The sequence below is a fragment of the Xiphophorus couchianus genome, chromosome 3, assembly GCF_001444195.1.
Source record: "Xiphophorus couchianus chromosome 3, X_couchianus-1.0, whole genome shotgun sequence".
NCBI classification, from domain to species: domain Eukaryota; kingdom Metazoa; phylum Chordata; class Actinopteri; order Cyprinodontiformes; family Poeciliidae; genus Xiphophorus; species Xiphophorus couchianus.
In genome coordinates, this window is record NC_040230.1 from 202,902 (window position 1) to 223,745 (window position 20,844).

The following is a 20,844-nucleotide window of genomic DNA, read 5'->3' on the forward strand; positions in this document are numbered from 1 at the left end:
AAATGTAGTGTCAGGCATTTAATTATTTTTTATACATGCCGTATGTTTGTCCTTAACTTGATCTTTATTATTTCCACTTTATACCAAACTGTTGGCTGCATAAAACAGATGGTTTTATGGGTAAAAATACTGTCTCTATTAGTCAAATGGCAGACTCATAAGTTAAATATTAATATATTTTAATGTGTAATATCTTGGAAATATGGCAAAGTTCACAGAGCGAGCTGTCTGTCGAAAAAAAAGAGTAAAATCAGTTTTCAAAAGTAAAGTATTGAAATAATTTTTGTTTTGCTGAACATGAGTGATTATATTGAATTTTCTGTATTCAACAAGTAACAGAACAAATATCTCCAACAAAAATACCTTTACTGTACATTTAAAATCATCTGTTTTGACCAGTCCGCCATTTTGGATGTGAAGTTACGACCCAGGGCTGTTCCGTCCCAACCCTGACCCCTGACCCCTGATGTGACTTTGAGTCCACACTTCATAGGAGGCGCAGGGCGCTGAGCACTGGGACCAGGCCTTAATCCTCTCCTGGATCAGCAGGGGTTAATATCAGATTATAGGCGCCATGCTGGTTTTTCTGAAGAAGCTCCGCCTCTACAGGAAGCGCCACCAGCAGCCATCTTTAAGCAGATCGCCCACAGAGGAGCACCGCCGTTAGACGCACACACAGAAACACACAGTGGATACTCAGTAGTTCGCCTCCCTGCAGCTGCTGCACCAGAACCACCTCAGGCCCGATTCAACAGAACCTTCTGCTGTTGAGAATCCAAACAGGTTCTGGAAGTTCAGAAAATTGACTTTTATTTTGAAACCACTTACTTCCTGTGGTCAGGAAATAAACTTCAGCGCTCCTCTTCCTCATCTGAGGAAGGATGAAGCTTCTTCTGTCCGCCTGCAGCTGGACCAGAACCAGGACCAGGTTCTGGTTCCAACTGGTTTCAACTTTCTGGGAGGAGGAAGTGATGCGGTGGTGACTTCCTGCCTGTGCAGCCAATCAGCTGATCTTCATCGGCACACAGACAGGAAGTGACATTATGCAAATCAGCTGGTCTGTCCAGGTCTACTTCCTGGGGCTGAGGTTCTGATCCGGTCAAAGTTCTGCTGGCCGAGGCCCGGTTCTGCATTCGGAACCAGCCTGACCCGGGAGTCACTTCAGAACCCCGAGGTCCGACCGAACCGGCACATGGAGCAGGAGGAACAATCCAGGTCAGAACCGTGACAACCGAACCGGGTCAGAAAAATCCTGATTCCTGAGGTCTTCATTGTTCAAAGGTTCTGACTGCTGGATCCATCCATCCTCTGGTCCTGCTGCTGTGTTCCTGGTTCTGCCCAGCAGGGGGAGCTCTTCCCCCCATGGAGGTCAGGGCAGCTGCTGCTGATCCGCCCTTCCGGAGTCACCGACTGCCCTCCCTCCCTCTCTCTCTCTCTCGCCTCCTCCCTTTGGTCAGTCCAGCAGCGTTTCCTCCTCCAGCAGCAGCTCCTCCATCTGCTCCCTGTTCTGTGGCCGTGTCCGGACCGTACTGCTGTGGAGCCCTGGTGTCTGACAGGTGAACTCACCTGAGAAAGACGGAAGTTTTCTGCAGGATCTTCTCTGGATACTTTGTCAGTTTTTCTGTTGATCACGATGAAAAGAGCCGAGAGCAGCTCAGGTAGGAGCAGGTGTTCAGCGCGTTGGCTCGTTGTGGAACCGGGCGGTACGGAGCCAAACGACACCCGCCTGGACCGAGGCAGGGAGGATTTCCTGGCTCAGCCCAGGAATGTTCATGAGTTCAGACGGGTTCAAATTGAACCCGTTCATGTTCACAGTTCACCAACAACAATGGATGTTCTGTTGGGTCGTTGGCTCCATTGGGTCTTTGATTTCATTGGGTCGGTGGTTCTGGTGGGTCAACTCTGGGTTGACCCAACATCGTTGGTCACAGTGTTTTGTTCTCTGCAGGTTCTGATTGACCCAATCTGAACCAAGACGACCCACTACGCAGAAATGTTCTGGAGGAAGGAGGCCGGGACTCTTCTGATGGTTCTACTGGTTCTGTTGGACCCGTCCGCCGGGCGTGAGCCTCGGCGGCCTGGGTTGAGGCGGCGCCACGCCAGGGACCAGGAGAGACGGCGCCCGTGGCAGAATATCACGCTGGCGGTGATCCTCCCTCAGAACGCCAGGTACCCCTGGGCTTGGCCTCGGGTTGGACCCGCCGTGGAGCGGGCCGTCAGAACCGTCAACTCTGACCCAACCCTGCTGCCCGACCACCGCCTCAGCTATGTGTTCAACAGCAGCGAGGACAGGAACGGGATCTGCTCCGAGTCGGTGGCTTCGCTGGCGGCGGTCGACCTGAAGCTGGCCCGAGACCCGTGGGCGTTCATCGGCCCCGGCTGCTCCTACGCCGCCGCGCCGGTCGGCCTGTTCACCGCCCACTGGGACGTGCCCATGATCACGGCGGGAGCCACGGCCGTGGCGTTCTACAACGGCGTCTACCCCTCCATCACCAACACGGGCCCCACCCACAAGAAGCTGGGCCGGTTCGGCCTACGGGTCTGCCTGGAGTCTGAGTGGACGGAACACGTGGCGCTGGTGTTCAGCGACCACAAGTACGACGACCGGCCGTGCTACTTCGCCATCGAGGGTCTGTACGAGGAGCTGAAGGCGTTCAACATCAGCACCCATCACAGCGTGTTCGAGGAGAAGGAGATCGACTTCGCGCAGATCCTCGCCGACATCCAGAACAGCGGCCGCGGTGAGTCCCACTTCCTGTTCCCACCACAGGTCACATGACCTGAGCCACAGCCAGTCAGGTGGTTCCATAGAAGGAGGCTGACCCGGTTCTGCTGCTTCCAGAAAACGGTTCTGTGTTTTCCAGGTCTGATTCGAAAACCAACAGAACCTTTTCTGGTTTTCCTTCATTCATCCGGTTCTGGAAGCAGAGCCGACGGATCTCTGCTCTGGTCTCTGATTCTCCCAGGAACGAGCCGGGTCGGGTCCGCGCAGCTGCTTTTCAGAACTCAGAGACTCAGAGGTCAAAGGTCGTCACTTAGCTCAGCTTTTCTTGTCCTACGGTTCCTGTTTCACACTGAACGCTGTGATGAGAGAGTGGCAGGCCAACAGAACCTGCTCAGGTTCTGTTTGGACCCGCTTACTGGCCCGCTGTTGTCTCATTGGTTGGTTCCTTGTGGGCCAGCAAACGGTTTCTGCGCTGCGGCAGAACCGGTTTGTTTGGGAATGTTTTGGCTACAGACCTCTGATGATCCTAAACACACCATCAGAACCGGGTCCAACGGGAAGCCTGAGCTCGATCTGGTCCAACAGAACCACAGTAGGAGTGGCATGAGACAAGATCCTGCAGTTTGGACCAGAACCAGAACAGATCCAGCTGGCCTTCAGGAGCAACACTCTAATTAGTGGCTTTTATTGTGAAGGTTTACAGGAAGTTGTTTGGAATCACCTGAACCATCACTGCTGACAACCATCAGCATCATTTTGACCTCTGACCCCACCCTCATGATGGAGCCTCATGACGTTCTGCTCTGAATCTGAGCAGAGTCGGTTCTGGTCCGGGTTCTGTTGGATCATCATCCTGACCATAGGTGAACCGCAGAACCGCCATGACTTCCTCTGAAGGATCCCAGGGAGAAAGGGGAGGCCCGGGTCTGAGGCATGAGCCGGTTCTGGACCGGTTCTGCATCCTGATCCGACCTGCTGTTGCCTCCGTTAGCCCATCCCCCCCCTGCTGCTGCGGCAGGAAATGTGATCCGGATCGATGCGTCTGCTGAGTGGAAACATTACAGTTGCAGAGAAGCAGAACCAGCAGGAAGCGGCTGGGTCGGCCCGGTTCCCGGAGAACCTGAGCCGTTCCTCTGGAAAGTTCTCCGGGTCCGCTTCAGGAACCAACCAGAACACCGCAGTCCGGTTCGTACCGGGTTACAGATGATCAGGAACAATTTTATCTCTGTAAACCAAGAAGCAAAAGAATCATTTTCCCAGCAGAGTCCAGACGCTCCAATAATCAATAATCAATACAGATCCGAATCCTCGGTGAGGCTCATGAAGCTCTTCCCGCTGGCTGCCAGAAACATTTCAGCATTAGAAACAAATCCTGCAGAACACCAGGACCATCAGGACGAGTCGATTCCCTTTCGCTCCAACTCTCCTCTTCCTTGGTTTGGGCAGGATGGAGGTTTTCAAGTTAAAGCAAAAATCAACAAATGAAATCTGGATTGATTGTCGTCGCTCTCAGCCGCTCCTGATAACGGCTCCGGTTCGGACGATCCGGATTCACGCAGCAGCAGGAATCACCGAGTCTGGCAGAAACTGGAGAGCAGCGAGAACTGTGGGAACTGTGGCGAACCCGGGTCTGGACCCGCTGAATTCAACACAGAATTGTTCTCTCCTGGCTTTAGTTTGGAGTAAATTCCTGACATCTGTCCTGGTTTTATGTTTTCCATCATGTTGATCTGGAGAAACCTGGAATCTGGCAGCGACAAACGGCTGGACATTTATTAACCCAGGTCAGCGACCCGCCGCTCCACCGCCATATCAGATCAGCAGGAATTTCCTGTTAAACACGCGCGGCCTAATTTTATCTCATCCCTCCGTTCCGCTCCCAAACATGGCCGACCGGGCCGAGAAGGGTTCTGATAGGTTCTGACCCTGAGGAGAAACCCAGGAGCCGGTCAGAGCTTCCTCCATTTCCTGGTTACCTGCTGCTGCTGGGGGCGTGTGTGTGTTTGTTTGTCCGGTGTGTGTGTCCCGTGTGTGTAGCTGCGGCTGACAGCAGAACCTGCTCAGCTGCAGGTATCCCAGAACTTTATCGGTTCTGGAATATCAACGATCTGATCTCGGCTCCCATGAGGCCTTGAACACATCTAGATCTAAACATCTATAGATGTACTTATAGACAATCCTGTTGATTCCCAGATGTATGTTCTTAATAATCAATAATCAGAGCAGCAGATGTTGATCTTGGTTGGATCGATGTTTCCTGAACCAGATGGTTCTGGTTCTGGTCCGTTAAGGCTCCATGTCAGCAGCTTTCTCCTCCTCTTCCTCCTGCAGTGATGTTCGTCTGCTGCTCTGCTGACGTCTTCAGGAAGCTGCTGGTCCACTTCTGGCGGGCCGACCTTCCTCACCACGAGTACGTCTTCCTCTTCATCGACCTGTTCGCCGACAGCCTGAGCTCCGGAGGCCGGTCGCCGTGGGAACGAGGCGACGAAGACGATGCCGCAGCCAAGGAGGCCTTCCAGGTAAGAGCCGCTCTCCACCAATCAGCAGCAGGCCAGACCTTCACCTGACCAGAGGAAGCAGGAGATTCCTGCTGGCTGCCGGTCAGAACCGGGCCGGTTGGAACCAGCTGAACTTGGAACCAAGAAAACATGGACTGTTCTGGTCTAGTTGGTGCGGTTCCATCAGCAACCACGGTTCTGATGGACCCATCAATCCGTCATCCATCCATCAACCAACCATCATGCATCCATCATCCATCCTAACCGTCTCTTCCTCTCCTCAGGTTGTGAAGTTTCTGACCTATCAGGAGCCTCAGAGCTCCGCCTACCAACAGTTTGTCTCCAACCTCAAGATGGACGCCAGGAACTGGTTTAACTACAGCATGGACGACTCTCTGGTACTGAGTGGATGGATGATGGATGTATGGTTGGATGAATGGTTGGATGATGGATGTATGGTTGGACGATGGATGGATGGATGGTTGGATGATGGATTGATGATGGTCGAATGATGGTTGGATGTAGGGTTGGATGGATGATGGATGATGGTTGGATGATGGTTGGATGTATGGTTGGATGATGGTTGGATGATGGATGGATGATGGTTGGATGATGATGGATTGATGATGGTTGGATGATGGATTGATGATGGTTGGATGGATGATGGATTGATGATGGTTGGATGATGGTTGGATGTTGGATGGATTCGTTGGATGTATGATTGGATTATGGTCAGATGATGGTTGGATGATGGATGGATGATGGATGGATGATTGATGATGGTTGAATGATGGATTGATGATGGTTGGATGATGGTGGATGGATGATGGATGGATGATGGATGGATGACGGATGGATGGTTGGATGATGGATGTATGGTTGGACGATGTATGGTTGGATGATGGATTGATGATGGTCGGATGATGGTTGGATGTAGGGTTGGATGGATGATGGATGGATGATGGTTGGATGATGGATGGATGGATGGTTGGATGTATGGTTGGATGATGGCTTGATGATGGTCGGATGATGGACGGATTCGTTGGATGTATGGTTGGATGATGGATTGATGATGGTTGGATGATGGTTGGATGATGGATGGATGATGGTTGGATGATGGTTGGATGATGAATTGATGATGGCTGGATGATGGATGGATGATGGTTGGGTGTAGGGTTGGATGATGGTTGGATGTATTGGTTGGATGATGGATGGATGATGGTTGGATGATGGATGGATGATGAATTGATGATGGTTGGATGACGGATGGATGATGGATGTATGGTTGGACGATGGATGGATGTATGGTTGGATGATGGTTGGATGATGGATGGATGATGGATTGATGATGGTTGGATGATGGTTTGATGATGGTCGGATGATGGTTGGATGTAGGGTTGGATGATGGTTGGATGTATTGGTTGGATGATGGTTGATGATGGATGGATGATGAATTGATGATGGTTGGATGATGGATTGATGATGGATGACGGATGTATGGTTGGATGATGGATGTATGGTTGGACAATGTATGGATGTATGGTTGGATGTATGGTTGGATGATGGATGGATGATGGATGGTGATGGTTGGATGATGGATTCATGATGGTCGGATGATGGTTGGATGTAGGGTTGGATGGATGATGGTGGATGATGGATGGATGATGGATGGATGATGGTCGGATGATGGATGGATTCGTTGGATGTATGATTGGATTATGGTTGGATGATGGATTGATGATGGTTGGTTGGATGATGGATGGATTCGTTGGACGCTCATGGATGAAGCATCTGATCCTTAGTCTGACTCCGGTTCTGTTGGATCCGATCAGAACCGGCAGAGGCTTTCTGCTCGGCCATCCTGGTCGCCATGGAGACAGTTCAGAGGTGTCATCCGTCAGCATGACCTCCTGTTGCTCTGATTGGACAAATATGGAGGAAGTGATGTAATTAGGCTGGCGGCTTCAACAGCTGCTCCAACTTAATGTGTCCGAGCCGATGATGTCATCGATCACACGGTGATGGACATGGCGCCCACCGCCGATGATGTCATCAGCAGGTCTGGAGACGATCCATGAGGAACGCTGCATCCTGCTCCTGATCCAGGTGTCCTCCAGGCGTCCCCCAGGTGTCCTCCAGGTGTCCCCGTGGCGTCCCCCAGGTGTCCTCCAGGTGTCCCCGTGGCGTCCCCCAGGTGTCCTCCAGGTGTCCTGCCGTGTTTCCTTACTGCTGGCTCTAACAGCAGCTGCGGTTGCAGAGGTCGTTAATCAGCAGCAGAGGGAAGCTAATGCGGTTAGCTAATGCGGTTAGCTGCAGAGAAACGTGATCCTTCAGGGCAGCAGCAGCTAACGGCCTTCAGGAAGCTGAAAGCTGCTCAAGCAGACCGAGGTTCTGATGGTTCTGGAGGCGGAACCGCTTTCCTACTGGTGGTCATAGCAACACTTTCTGCTCCTGTCTGATTGGCTGGGTCGCTGTGGAACCGGATTTTAGGAACAATCCCTGAAGTCCAGATGGCTCCAATCTGGATCTCTATAAAACCCACAAACAGAACCGTGTTTGGGTCGGTTAGTGGTTCTGGATCCTAGATGAACCTGGCTGCAGCCACCATGACTCATCAGGAACCAGAACCCAGATGGGTCCCGCCTCCCAGTTTCCTCTTCCTGAATGAAAAGTCCAACATGGCTCCTGCAGGAATAACATTCCTGGTTTCGGGTGTCCGGAACCGGGTCAGGACTGACTTCCTGTTCCTGATTTTCAGATGAACATCATCGCCGCAGGGTTTTATGACGGCCTCATGATTTACGCCCGCGCTCTGAATGAAACTATGGCGGCTTCAGGAGCCAGACCGCCAGGGAGAAACATCACCGCCAAGATGTGGAACCGAACCTTTACTGGTGCGTGACCAGAGATTCCCGATTGATTCCTGATCGAGTCATCTTTGATTCCTGCTTGATCTTCTTTCAGTGTCAGAGGTCAGAAAGGTCACCACCCTGTGGTGCAGGTAGAAAACTGCTGGATCTGACATCTACCCTCTGGATGCGTCGTTCCAGCCGAAGCGGTCTGGTGTTCCTCAGGGTTCTGTCCTCGGCACGCTGGGATTCTATGGAAGTTGTTGTTTGGGAATCTTCAGGTTGTTCTCAAATCCAAACAGCTTATTTAGCTCTGGGTTTCAGAACAAACCGTCCAGGTTCTCCTGTTGGACAATCAAAGTATACCGCAGCTCTCTCTTATTGTGAAAAGATTGGCTCAGATTATGCATTTCCTGTGCATGTTGTTTGCTTCCTGTTTGGGATCATCGCTGTCTTCATCACGCTGCTGGCTTGGTTCAAGCTGCAGTTGCTGAAGTTGCTGGTCTGCAGGTGTGGCAAGCTCCACCCCCTGGTGCTCCACCTGTCACTGGTCATAAGGTTCTGCCTGATTCATTCAGCGCAGCGGTACGTCCACTAAAACCTTCCCGCCAGAAGCGACCCGGTTTATTTCAGCTCCAGAACCGACCTGGTTCTGCTGTTGCCTGGGCGCCTGCACCCGGCACTGAGCGACCCGAACTGTTGGTTCTGATCCGAAACAGCTGATCAGAGTAACGCTGGTAAAAACACTAAAGGGTTAATAGAGCAGCCACACTGATTTCCTGGAGGCGGAGCTTCAGAATTTGAAGGAGTTAAAACAGGAAGTCAAAGTTCTTTACAAAGTTATTCTGTAGGAAAATGGAACCAAGCGACTGGAAACCATGATACTGGCCCTTTAATGGTTTCTGTCTGAGGAAAGCAGCAGCATCGAGTCATTGACTCCTTCAAACCGAGCATGTATGAGGTGACACAATTTAACAGGAAGAAACCTGCAGCAGAACCAGAACCGGGCTCAGCACCAGCAGCTGTCTGGAGGTTTGAGAAGGTAGAGCAGAAGAACTGATGTGGGATTATTTTCTATGTTCATTAAGCTAAAAAACAAACAGCAGGAGAGAAAACACCATCAGGTGATGGCAGCATCATGTCAGCTGATGCCCCACCTCCAGGAAGGTCAGCCAATCAGAAGGCCAGACCAGGTGGAGCGTCTGAGGAGAGAAAAGTAACTGAGAAACAAAAACAGTTGAAGAAAGAAAGAGCAGATAACTGGATAACCAGTTTGACCTCCTGTAGCATCATGACTACACAGTCCAACCGCAGCTTTCCAGGTTCTCCATGATGAGCTGCTCCAGAACTGGGTCCTGGTCCCGGACGATTGGATCCAAATGGACTGGGAGCATCAGAGGTCAGAAAGAGCTGGAGATGATGAGCCGTCAGAACCCGACCCGTTTCTGGGTTCTGTTGGTGGGAAGTCAAGCTTCAGTCTTCCTACTTCTTCCTCTGTGGTTCTGGTTCTGACTCAGAACCTGTGAATGGATCAGAACCGGTGAGGAGACTGGTCCCCAGGTGAGCTCCGCCCCCGGCTGACCTTGTTTTTTTCTCTTCATTCCTGGAAAGCAGCGCATCACTTCCAGGAACACCTGGACCTCATGGGGCCGTTTACCTGAGACCAGGTGACTCCAGACTCAACATGGACTCAGAGAAACGCCAAGCATTATGGGAAATAAACTGAAATCAATTTGGTTATTTATCTATGAGAAAACATGGAGGTTAATAAAGTTACAGTCAGTTTATTCAGTTAATTAATTTCAATTTTAATTCACTAAATATGTAATCATCATTAACTCAGAATGCATGTTATTGTTTACATCTGGAGGGCGAGAAGACGAACCGCCAGCCAAATGAAACCTGAAGCCGGACGGATTCGTTTTCTCAGTCGGCAGCAACGATACTTCATGTTTCAGGATTCAACATCCAAAAACGCTTAAACGTTTCCCAGAATATTCAGTCCGTTTAATGTTTTCAGACTTCATGTTTATTTTGCAATTATTAATAAGTGATCGCTGTGGTAGATTAGCTACTGCTGCTATTAGCTAAGCTAACAGAGCGGTGGTAGATTAGCTGACATTAACACCTGTTTAGGTTGGTGTTTAGATCGCCTAAACAAATTTCACATCACATCTCCATGTTAAATTGAACCACTTTCCTCTCCCTTGCTATTGTTTTTAATTATTTAAGATTTAGCGCCTTATGTTGACACCAGCTAAAACCAATGCTAGTCGTTAGCGAGCAGCCACGTTCCTGCTGCCCTCCAGCGGCGTCATGCTGCAACGGGTCCACATGACTTAGATTTTCTTCTTATTAAGTGTTTAACTGATATTATATCCATCCATCTATCCATCTTCTTCCGCTTATCCGGGGTCGGGTCGCGGGGGTAGCAGCTTCAGAAGGGAGGCCCAGACTTCCCTCTCCCCAGCCACTTCTTCCAGCTCCTCCGGGGGAATCCCGAGGCGTTCCCAGGCCAGCCGAGAGACATAGTCCCTCCAGCGTGTCCTGGGTCTTCCCCGGGGCCTCCTCCCGGTGGGACGTGCCCGGAACACCTCACCAGGGAGGCGTCCAGGAGGCATCCTGACCAGATGCCCAAGCCACCTCAACTGGCTCCTCTCGATGTGAAGGAGCAGCGGCTCTACTCTGAGTCCCTCCCGGATGACTGAGCTTCTCACCCTATCTCTAAGGGAGAGCCCAGCCACCCTACGGAGAAAACCCATTTCGGCCGCTTGTATCCGCGATCTCGTTCTTTCGGTCATGACCCAAAGCTCATGACCATAGATGAGGGTGGGAACGTAGATCGACCGGTAAATCGAGAGCTTCGCTTTTTGGCTCAGCTCTCTCTTCACCACGACGGACCGGTACAGCACCCGCTTGACAGCAGACGCTGCGCCAATCCGCCTGTCAATCTCCAGCTCCCTTCTTCCCCCATTCGTGAACAAGATCCCGAGATACTTAAACTCCTCCACTTGGGGCAGGACACCCCCCCTGACCCGGAGAAGGCACTCTACCCTTTTCCGGCTCAAGACCATGGCCTCGGATTTGGAGGCACTGATCCCCATCCCGGCCGCTTCACACTCGGCTGCGAACCGATCCAGCGAGAGCTGCAGATCACGATCTGATGAAGCCAAAAGGACCACATCGTCTGCAAAAAGCAGAGATGAGATCCTGAGGCCACCAAATCGGATCCCCTCAACACCTTGGCTGGTCTAGAGATTCTGTCCATGAAAGTGATGAACAGAATCGGTGACAAAGGGCAGCCCTGGCGGAGTCCAACTCTCACCGGAAACGAGCCCGACTTACTGCCGGCAATGCGGACCAGACTCTGACACCGGTCATACAGGGACCTGACAGCCCGTATCAAAGGGCCCGGTACCCCATACTCCCGGAGAACCCCCCACAGGGCTCCCCGAGGGACACGGTTGAACGCCTTCTCCAAGTCCACAAAACACATGTAGACTGGTTGGGCGAACTCCCATGCACCCTCCAGGACCCTGCCGAGGGTGTAGAGCTGGTCCAGTGTTCCACGACCAGGACGAAAACCACACTGCTCTTCCTGAATCCGAGGTTCGACTATCCGACGGACCCTCCTCTCCAGGACCCCTGAATAGACCTTGCCAGGGAGGCTTAAGAGTGTGACCCCTCTATAATTGGAGCACACCCTCCGGTCCCCCTTTTTGAACAGGGGGACCACCACCCCAGTCTGCCAATCCAGGGGAACTGCCCCCGATGTCCATGCGATATTGCAGAGTCGCGTCAACCAACACAACCCTACAACATCCAGAGCCTTAAGGAACTCCGGGCGGATCTCATCCACCCCCGGGGCCTTGCCACCGAGGAGCTTTTTAACCACCTCGGCGACCTCGCCCCCAGAGATTGGAGAGCCCAACCCAGAGTCCCCAGGCTCCGCTTCCTCAGTGGAAGGCATGTTGGTGGGATTGAGGAGGTCTTCGAAGTACTCTGCCCACCGGCCCACAACGTCCCGAGTAGAGGTCAGCAGCACACCATCCCCACTATAAACAGTGTTGGTGCTGCACCGCTTCCCCCCCCGAGACGCCGGATGGTGGACCAGAATCGCCTCGAAGCCGTGCGGAAGTCTTTCTCCATGGCCTCTCCAAACTCCTCCCACACCCGAGTTTTTGCCTCAGCAACCGCCCGAGCCGCATGCCGCTTCGCCCACCGGTACCCATCAGCTGCTTCCGGAGTCCCACAGGCCAAAAAGGCTCGATAGGACTCCTTCTTCAGCCTGACGGCATCCCTCACCGAAGGTGTCCACCAACGGGTTCGAGGGTTGCCGCCGCGACAGGCACCGACAACCTTGCGGCCACAGCTCCGATCGGCCGCCTCGACAATGGAGGCACGGAACACGGTCCACTCAGACTCCATGTCCCCCACCTCCCCCGGGACGTGTTCGAAGTTTTGCCGGAGATGGGAGTTAAAGCTCCGTCTCACAGGGGATTCCGCCAGACGTTCCCAGCAGACCCTCACAACACGTTTGGGCCTGCCAGGTCTGACCGGCTTTCGCCCCCACCACCGGAGCCAACTCACCACCAGGTAGTGGTCAGTGGACAGCTCCGCACCTCTCTTCACCCGAGTGTCCAAGACATACGGCCGCAGATCCGATGAAACGATGACAAAGTCGATCATCGAACTGCGGCCTAGGGTGTCCTGGTGCCAAGTGCACATATGGACACCCTTATGCTTGAACATGGTGTTCGTTATGGACAATCCATGGCGAGCACAGAAGTCCAACAACAGAACACCGCTCGAGTTCAGGTCGGGTGGGCCGTTCCTCCCAACCACGCCCCTCCAGGTCTCACTGTCGTTGCCCACGTGAGCGTTGAAGTCCCCCAGCAGAACAAGGGAGTCCCCAGGAGGAGCACTCTCCAGTACCCCCTCTAAGGACTCCAAAAAGGGTGGGTAATCTGAACTGTCGTTCGGCCCGTAAGCACAAACGACAGTCAGAACCCGTCCCCCCACCCGTAGGCGGAGGGATGCTACCCTCTCGTTCACCAGGGTAAACCCCAACGTACAGGCGCCGAGATGGGGAGCAACAAGTATGCCCACTCCTGCCCGACGTCTCTCTCCCTGGGCAACTCCAGAGTGGAAGTATGTCCAGCCCCTCTCAAGGAGACTGGTTCCAGAACCAGAGCCATGCGCCGAGGTGAGACCGACTATTTCTAGCCGGAACCTCTCGACCTCACGCACTAGCTCCGGCTCCTTCCCCACCAGAGAGGTGACATTCCACGTCCCAAGAGCCAGTTTCTGCAACCGAGGATCGGACCGCCAGGGTCCCCTCCCTTGGCCGCCACCCATCACACAGTGCACCCGACCCCTTTGGCCCCTCCCACGGGTGGTGGGCCCATGGGAGGGGGGGCCCATGTTTCCTCTTCGGGCTGAGCCCGGCCGGGCTCCATGGGTAAAAGCCCGGCCACCAGACGCTCGCCATCGTGCCCCCCCTCCAGGCCTGGCTCCAGAGTGGGGCCCCGGTGACCCGCGTCCGGGCGAGGGAACACCAAGTCCAAGGTTTTCCTTCATCATTGGGGTCTTCGGGCTGCACTTTGTCTGGTCCCTCACCTAGGACCTGTCTGCCTTGGGTGACCCTACCAGGGGCATGAAGCCCCAGACAGCATAGCTCCTAGGATCATTGGGGCACTCAAACCCCTCCACCACGATAAGGTGGCAGCCCATGGAGGAGACTGATATTATAGTTGAATATTTTTCAAATCTTAATCCAAATTATTCCATAATTTTACTCCAAGCACCAAAAAGCTTGTTTTAAATTAGCACGCAGTTTTACTTTTGAAAGTCTCTTCTGTCGTTTCTGTCACTAGAAACAACAGAATTGGGAATTGTCAATTATGGACTAATTGGCAATATTCTCTTGCCAATATTTATTAGTCTAAACAGTTAGACTAATAAATGACTATTTATTAGTCACTGGAATAAATCCTCCTATTTACTTGTGCAATCTTTTCTGTCCTGCAGAACGTTCTTTTTGATGGCATGACTGAACAGAACAGTTCTGGTTCGGTCCAAAAGAGGTTGTTTTAGTTTCTGCTTGGACATTTATCACCATCTTCATTCTCCACTCAATTTAAAATACTTTATCGTCTTTGAAGCCGTTCCGTCCAAAGTTAATCCACTTTTCAGTTACTTGTTTTTCAGAAACATACTTTCATCACATAAATTTCAGTTTATTTAAGCAACTGAAGTAAAACGTCCAATCTCTTTAACTAGCTGGGAGCTAACTGTTTAGCTCGTAGCTAGATACCCTTGGGGATAGCTAAATATTGAGGTAGCGCGGAACTTAATATTTAGCTCCAACTAAATAGCTAAAATAAGTTTCACACTACATATTTAATTAGCAAGGTAAATATTTACTTTGAACCTTAATATTTAGTCGGTACATTTAGTAATGACTGAACAAAATGGAGAAAATATGACTGAAAAACGAACCTCCATTTTCACTCTTATGTCGGGCTAAATGACCAAATTACCGAAGTTTTGACTGTGTAACTTTACCAACGGCAGTCCGAACCCGTCCTGGTGACTCTACTGGGTCCAATCTTGGGTTCTGTCAGCGTGGTTCGGATCAACAGCTCTAGAACTCTGAGAAAACCTCGGGCCGGTTCTGCTGTTTGGATCACTACAGCTTGTCCTCTGTTGCCCCCTGCAGGCTCTCAGGTGAGCTGCATCGGTCTGATCACTGAGGAACACCAAGATCCACCTGATGGTTCTGGACGGTTCTGGGCCTTGTGTACTGATCCACAGTTTCTCCCTGTAGGAAAGTCAGGTGTTCTGGTTCTGACTCGGCCCGGAATAAATTGAGTGTTAAGAAAAATTCCCGGCCGCCTGGAAGCAGAGAACAAACGGTTCCGGATGGTTCTGACCGTTTGTTCTCTGCAGTAGGAGGGAGACCAGTTCAGCATGAACAGTGATCCAGGAACCGATCCAGGATGTTTTTAGTCTCAATGTGTTTTATCTCCTGGTAAAATAAAAGCTACATTAATAAATCTTGCTGAACCACAGGACTCAACCGGTCCTCTTGTTGCCATGGCGACCTGCAGTCCTGGTTCTGATGGACCCAAAAATCAGCTGTAATTAACCTGAGACGACTCCTTTCTGAGCCAAGCTGCAGCAGAATTTACCAGAAATAATCTGGAGGTTCTTCCTTCAGAACCAGAACCTATTATCAGCTCTGTAAAGACATTATTCTGATTACTGTGGCCGGGTCCAGTTTACCGGCCCGGAACATTTCAGCATTTTTGTGGCAGAGCAGAGCTGAATCCAGACCCGATTAATCGATGATCCAGGCATTGATAATCGATGATCCAGGCATTGATAATCGACTCTGGATTTAAAGGATCTCAGGGTTTTGGCTTTTTCAGTTTTCTGGAAGTTTGTTCCAGATCTGTGGTGCTTAGAAGCTGACTGCTGCTTCTCTGTTTGGTTCTGGTTCTGGATGCAGAGCAGAACCAAGCGATCATAGTGGTCCAGTTGAGTTGGACCTGTCGGTTCCAGAACCTGACCTGCGGTTCTGTCCATTCCCAGGTGTGGCAGGTCCGGTCCAGTTGGACGTGAACGGGGACCGGGAGATGGACTACGCTCTGTGGGACTGGGACTCCAACCGCAGCGCCTACCGGGTACAGAACCAGAACCAGAACCCTTCAGCAGAACTGCACTCTTTCCAGCTCTGACCCGGTTCTGTTCCCCTGTAGGTGGTTCTGACCTACCGCAGCTCAGAGCAGAACTTGACCAAGGTACCTGGGTCGGTCCGGTTCTGGTTGGGTGGAACCAGGCCTCTGGACGTTCCCTTCTGCGGCCTGAAGAACGACAACCCAAAGTGCCTCACAAGTCAGTGGATAGGGCTGAACCCGGGTCCGAACCTGGGGCAAAACCGTGTCCAAACTGGGGCCAAACGCAACCAGAACAGAACCAGAACAGATCTCACTGACCTGGATACCACCGGTCCAACGTCCGGCTCTGACAGAACCAGAGGTTCTGCAGACCTGAGTTCTGACCTGGGACCTGGTTCTGGCCCGTTTGGGAAGGTCTGGATCAGAACCTGAACTGGGAATGTGTTTCATCCCGCAGGAACCATCACCGTCCACCAGATGGCGTCCATCCTGGTCTGCTTCCTCATCACCATGACGACCACCGTCGCCATCTTCATCTACAGGTCAGAGGTCACCTTCACTGATCAGGACCAGAACCAGAACCGGAACCGGATTGTTTCATCGTTCAAAACTAGCTCCGCTTAAACCAGTTTCAAACTGGTTCTGATGGTGGGTTAAAGGACATTGTCCAGGTTCTGGTTGATGACGGGTCACAGATTTATTGGACCTGTACGGTTCTGGACCAGTTGGACTCTGGTTCTGGTCCAGCTTTAACTGCTTTCCAGGTTTTTGATCCTACATGACCCAGTTTGAGTCCAGTCGGATCAGGATTGGTTCTTGATTTGGATCGGTTCCATGTTTGGTTCTATTTCGGTCTGGTTCAGGTTTGGTTCTCACTGAACTGATCCGACCCGGCAGAACCCTGGCTCTACCTGGGTTAGCTGATTCAAACTGGTTTCAACCAGGGTTAACTCCAGAACCCTCTGTGGTTCTGACCCGGTTCTGGTTCTGCAGGAGGCTGAGGCTGGAGCGGGAGCTGGTGGCTCAGCTATGGCGAATCTCGTGGGAAGATCTGCACATGAGCAGCATGGAGAAGGTTCTGCGGAGCGGCAGCCGGGTCACCCTGTCGCTGGTGAGCTCCGGAACTGCCGCCGGTCAGTAGAACAGGAAGTTCCCCGTCGTTCCACTTCCTCCTAATGAGAAGCTCTTTGCTCCGCAGAGAGGCTCCAACTACGGATCCTTGATGACCGGAGACGGAAACCTGCAGGTGTTCGCCAAGACTGGCTACTGCAAGGTGAGTCTGGCCAGGTGAGAGGAAGGTGGCCTTCATCATCCTCACTGTTCCCTCAGCGCTCCTTTGGCGTTCCCTCAGTGTTCTCGTCTGTTCTCCCTTGCAGGGGAACATCGTGGCCATCAAATACTCCAACAGGAAGCGGATTGAGCTGAACAGGAAGGTTCTGTTTGAACTCAAACACGTGAGTCTGTCCAGATCATCTGAAGATGTTCCCTAATGGCGGTTCTGGTTCTGTTGGACCTCCAGAACCGAACTGACCCAGATGTTTTTCTGTTCAGATGAGAGACGTCCAGAATGAACACCTGACCCGGTTCATCGGGGCGTGCATCGACCCGCCGAACATCTGCATCGTCACCGAGTACTGTCCCCGAGGCAGCCTGCAGGTACGCGCACTTGGCCGTCCCCCTGTCCCCACATGTCCTCACTTGTCCCCACATGTCCTCACTTGTCCCCACATGTCCTCAGGACATCCTGGAGAACGACAGCATCACCCTGGACTGGATGTTCAAGTATTCGCTCATCAACGACATTGTGAAGGTGAGCCTCTTCCGGTGCACCGCCCGGTCTCCAGGTGGGACAGACACTCAGTCCCCGTCTTTGTCCTCAGGGAATGGTTTTCCTTCACAACAGTGTCATCGTCTCTCACGGTAAACTCAAATCGTCTAACTGCGTGGTGGACAAGCGCTTTGTCCTCAAGATCACCGATTATGGCCTGACCAGCTTCCGATCCGACCCGGACTGCGGCAGCGACGCTCACGCCTACTACGCCCGTGAGTCCTCTGTCTTCTCCATCGCTACCAATGGCTATAGAAAGGGCATGGGGCAAACCTTGTCAAAAAAAAAGACCGAGCTGACCTTTCGCTGGGTTTTGTGCAGAGAAGCTGTGGGTGGCTCCAGAGCTGCTCCGGATGGAATCTCCGCCTCCTCAGGGGACGCAGAAAGGAGACGTGTACAGCTTTGGGATCATCCTGCAGGAGGTGGCGCTGCGCCGAGGAGCCTTCTACCTTGAGGGGGCGCTGCTAAGTCCCAAAGGTAAACCACAGCGGGTCCACAGTGTCCCACTTCATTCCGGATCCAGGCATCGCCTGAGCACCTCAGTGTCCCAGCAGAGATCGTGGACCGGGTGATTTTGGGCGAGTGGCCCTGCCTGCGGCCCACCGTGGACACGGAGGACCACCGAGAGAGTCCAAGTCCCAACGAGTCCAAACCCGAGGTGGGCCAGCTGATGCAGCGCTGCTGGGCCGAGGAGTCGACTGAGAGACCAGACTTCAACCACATCCGCCTGCTGCTGCGCAAGCACGGCACGTAAGGGCCGAGGCACGGGCCGGGTCAGAGGGGTGGAGTCTCCTTGTTTGCCAGCAGTGAGCTCTGACGTCAGAGAGCCGAGCTGCTCTGGATCAGAACCTTCTGATATCTTCTCACTGGAACCCTGTTTACATCAATAATAGTAGAAATAAACTGCTGCCCTCTGCTGGTGGTTCTAAGACTTAGACTTAGACTGACTTTATTGTGATTTTGCATGCACAGGGTGAATACAGAACGAAATTACGTTGCATACGGCTCAGGACAATGTTTTGAGGTTCCAGTGTTGTGAGGTTACTCCAGAATAAAATAAAATACAGTATAAAATATGAATAAAGAAATTAAAAAATGATCACATTCTTTCAAAGTCAACTTATAAACATCTACTATCGAGAAATTTCCTGTTAAATTAAACAACAGTTTATTAAAGTGGTCGGACAGAGCAGAGTTACAGGTAAACTTTTGGTAAACTCCTACATTTTTCTGTTTCCAGAGAGTCTAGGAACAACATCCTGGACAACCTGCTGTCCCGCATGGAGCAATACGCCAACAACCTGGAGGAGCTGGTGGAGGAGCGCACCCAGGCCTACCATGAGGAGAAACGCAAGGCCGAGGCCCTGCTCTACCAGATACTGCCACAGTGAGTACTATAGTACTACTGCAGTCAGCACTGTACTACTACCACAGTCAGTACTGACCCGGTTGTTGTTGTCTGCAGCTCGGTGGCAGAGCAACTGAAGCGCGGAGAGACGGTTCAAGCTGAAGCCTTCGACTCGGTCACAATCTACTTCAGTGACATCGTTGGTTTCACCGCCCTGTCTGCAGAAAGCTCCCCCATGGAGGTCCACAGCACCTGGACCTTATGCTACCTGAGAGCAAAGGCTGCAAACTCTGGGGAACTGTTAGCCTAGCTTACATTAGCTAAGGAAAAATGATGGAAGCAGAGGAAACATTTAGCCTAGCCAAACATAAACATTGTTAGAAAAAGAAAACTATTAGTTTAAACACAGGAAACAGAGGGAAGTTGCTAGCTTAGCTTGAACACAGGAAGCAGAGGGAAGTTGCTAGCTTAGCTTGAACACAGGAAGCAGAGGGAAGTTGCTAGCTTAGCTTGAACACAGGAAGCAGAGGGAAGCTGTTAGCTTAGCTTAAACACAGGAAGCAGAGGGAAGTTGCTAGCTTAGCTTGAACACAGGAAGCAGAGGGAAGTTGCTAGCTTAGCTTGAACACAGGAAGCAGAGGGAAGTTGCTAGCTTAGCTTGAACACAGGAAGCAGAGGGAAGTTGCTAGCTTAGCTTGAACACAGGAAGCAGAGGGAAGCCTTACAGCTGTAAACAGCTCCCTCTGTCTGCGGCTGAACTATTCCTCCCATGTTTCTTCCATTTTTAGTCTGAATCTAAACCCTGAGGTCTGTGTTTCTGCAGGTCGTGACTCTCCTCAATGACCTGTACACCTGCTTTGATGCCATCATTGACAACTTTGATGTTTATAAGGTGAAAACGGTTGGTGTTTGGGTCAGAACAGGCTGAAGGTAGCTGGGATCAGAATCGGTGGATCTGATAGATTCACCTTTTGATCCGGTTGAAGAGGAAGGAAGTCATTCTGTCAGATTTAATCATGTCAAATAATTTTCTGCCACAATAAAAAAACAACTGAAGCAGCAGACTTCCTGTCCCACTAACAGTGCTGTTGTCCTGCGGCGCCCCCAGGTGGAGACCATCGGTGATGCCTACATGGTGGTCTCCGGGCTGCCGGTGAGAAACGGGAAGCGGCATGGCAGGGAGATCGCCCGCATGGCGCTCGCCCTGCTGGCTGCTGTCCGAACCTTCAGGATCCGCCACCGGCCGGAGCGGCAGCTGGAGCTGAGGATCGGGATTCACAGCGGTGAGTATTTGGACCGGTGTTGGGGACGGATAACCTGATCCTGGACGGACCGCTGGAGATTCCTATAGAGACCAGAAGATGCTTCTTTTCACGGGTCAGACCGGCTCTGATCCGCCTCTGTCTGCAGGTCCGGTGTGTGCCGGAGTGGTGGGTCTGAAGATGCCACGGTACTGCCTGTTCGGGGACACAGTCAACACATCTTCACGGATGGAGTCCACTGGGGAAGGTGAGCCATGTCTTCGACACACCTGAGATTGGACTGGGGTGGTACCGTCTCCTGCTGGCCCAACAGAAGGTCCTCCAGGGTGGACCGGAACCAGTAGCAGGTGTTTACAGCCATCTGTGTTTGTATCTGCAGCGCTGAAGATTCACGTGTCTGCGGCGACCCGCGACGTCCTGATGGAGTTCAACTGCTTCCAGCTGGAGCGCCGAGGGTCCGTCGACGTCAAGGGGAAGGGAACCATGACCACCTATTGGCTGTTGGGGGAGAGCGGCAGCCAATGAGGACACAGCGGTGACAAAGGGGGCGCAGGATGGTTGTTTCCTGCTGATGGAGGATCGTTCTGGTACTGGTTCTGGTCAGATCCAGAACTTTAGGAGGAGAAACATCACCCGAAGGAGGAAAACAGAC

General features: G+C 52.1%; 1 protein-coding gene across 2 annotated transcripts; it reads left to right on the top strand.

The window, feature by feature from the left end:
- Window positions 1–366: 366 nt before the first annotated feature.
- On the top strand, window positions 367–20,717 carry LOC114141587 (atrial natriuretic peptide receptor 1-like). Of its 2 annotated transcripts, none has more exons than XM_028012204.1 (22): window positions 367–1,658; window positions 1,949–2,741; window positions 5,057–5,244; window positions 5,508–5,621; window positions 7,982–8,117; window positions 15,669–15,760; window positions 15,836–15,971; window positions 16,212–16,296; window positions 16,748–16,865; window positions 16,953–17,027; window positions 17,131–17,208; window positions 17,306–17,410; window positions 17,493–17,564; window positions 17,635–17,797; window positions 17,904–18,059; window positions 18,137–18,332; window positions 18,823–18,969; window positions 19,048–19,171; window positions 19,754–19,822; window positions 20,039–20,213; window positions 20,341–20,439; window positions 20,572–20,717. In XM_028012204.1, the coding sequence occupies exons 2-22, from the start codon at window positions 1,994–1,996 to the stop codon at window positions 20,715–20,717; spliced, it is 3,222 nt and encodes a 1,073-aa protein (XP_027868005.1). In that variant the 5' UTR covers window positions 367–1,658; window positions 1,949–1,993. The 2 variants fall into 2 exon arrangements, with proteins under 2 accessions (XP_027868005.1, XP_027868006.1); XM_028012205.1 differs by having other exon boundaries at window positions 367–1,556.
- The last annotated feature ends 127 nt before the right edge of the window (window positions 20,718–20,844 follow it).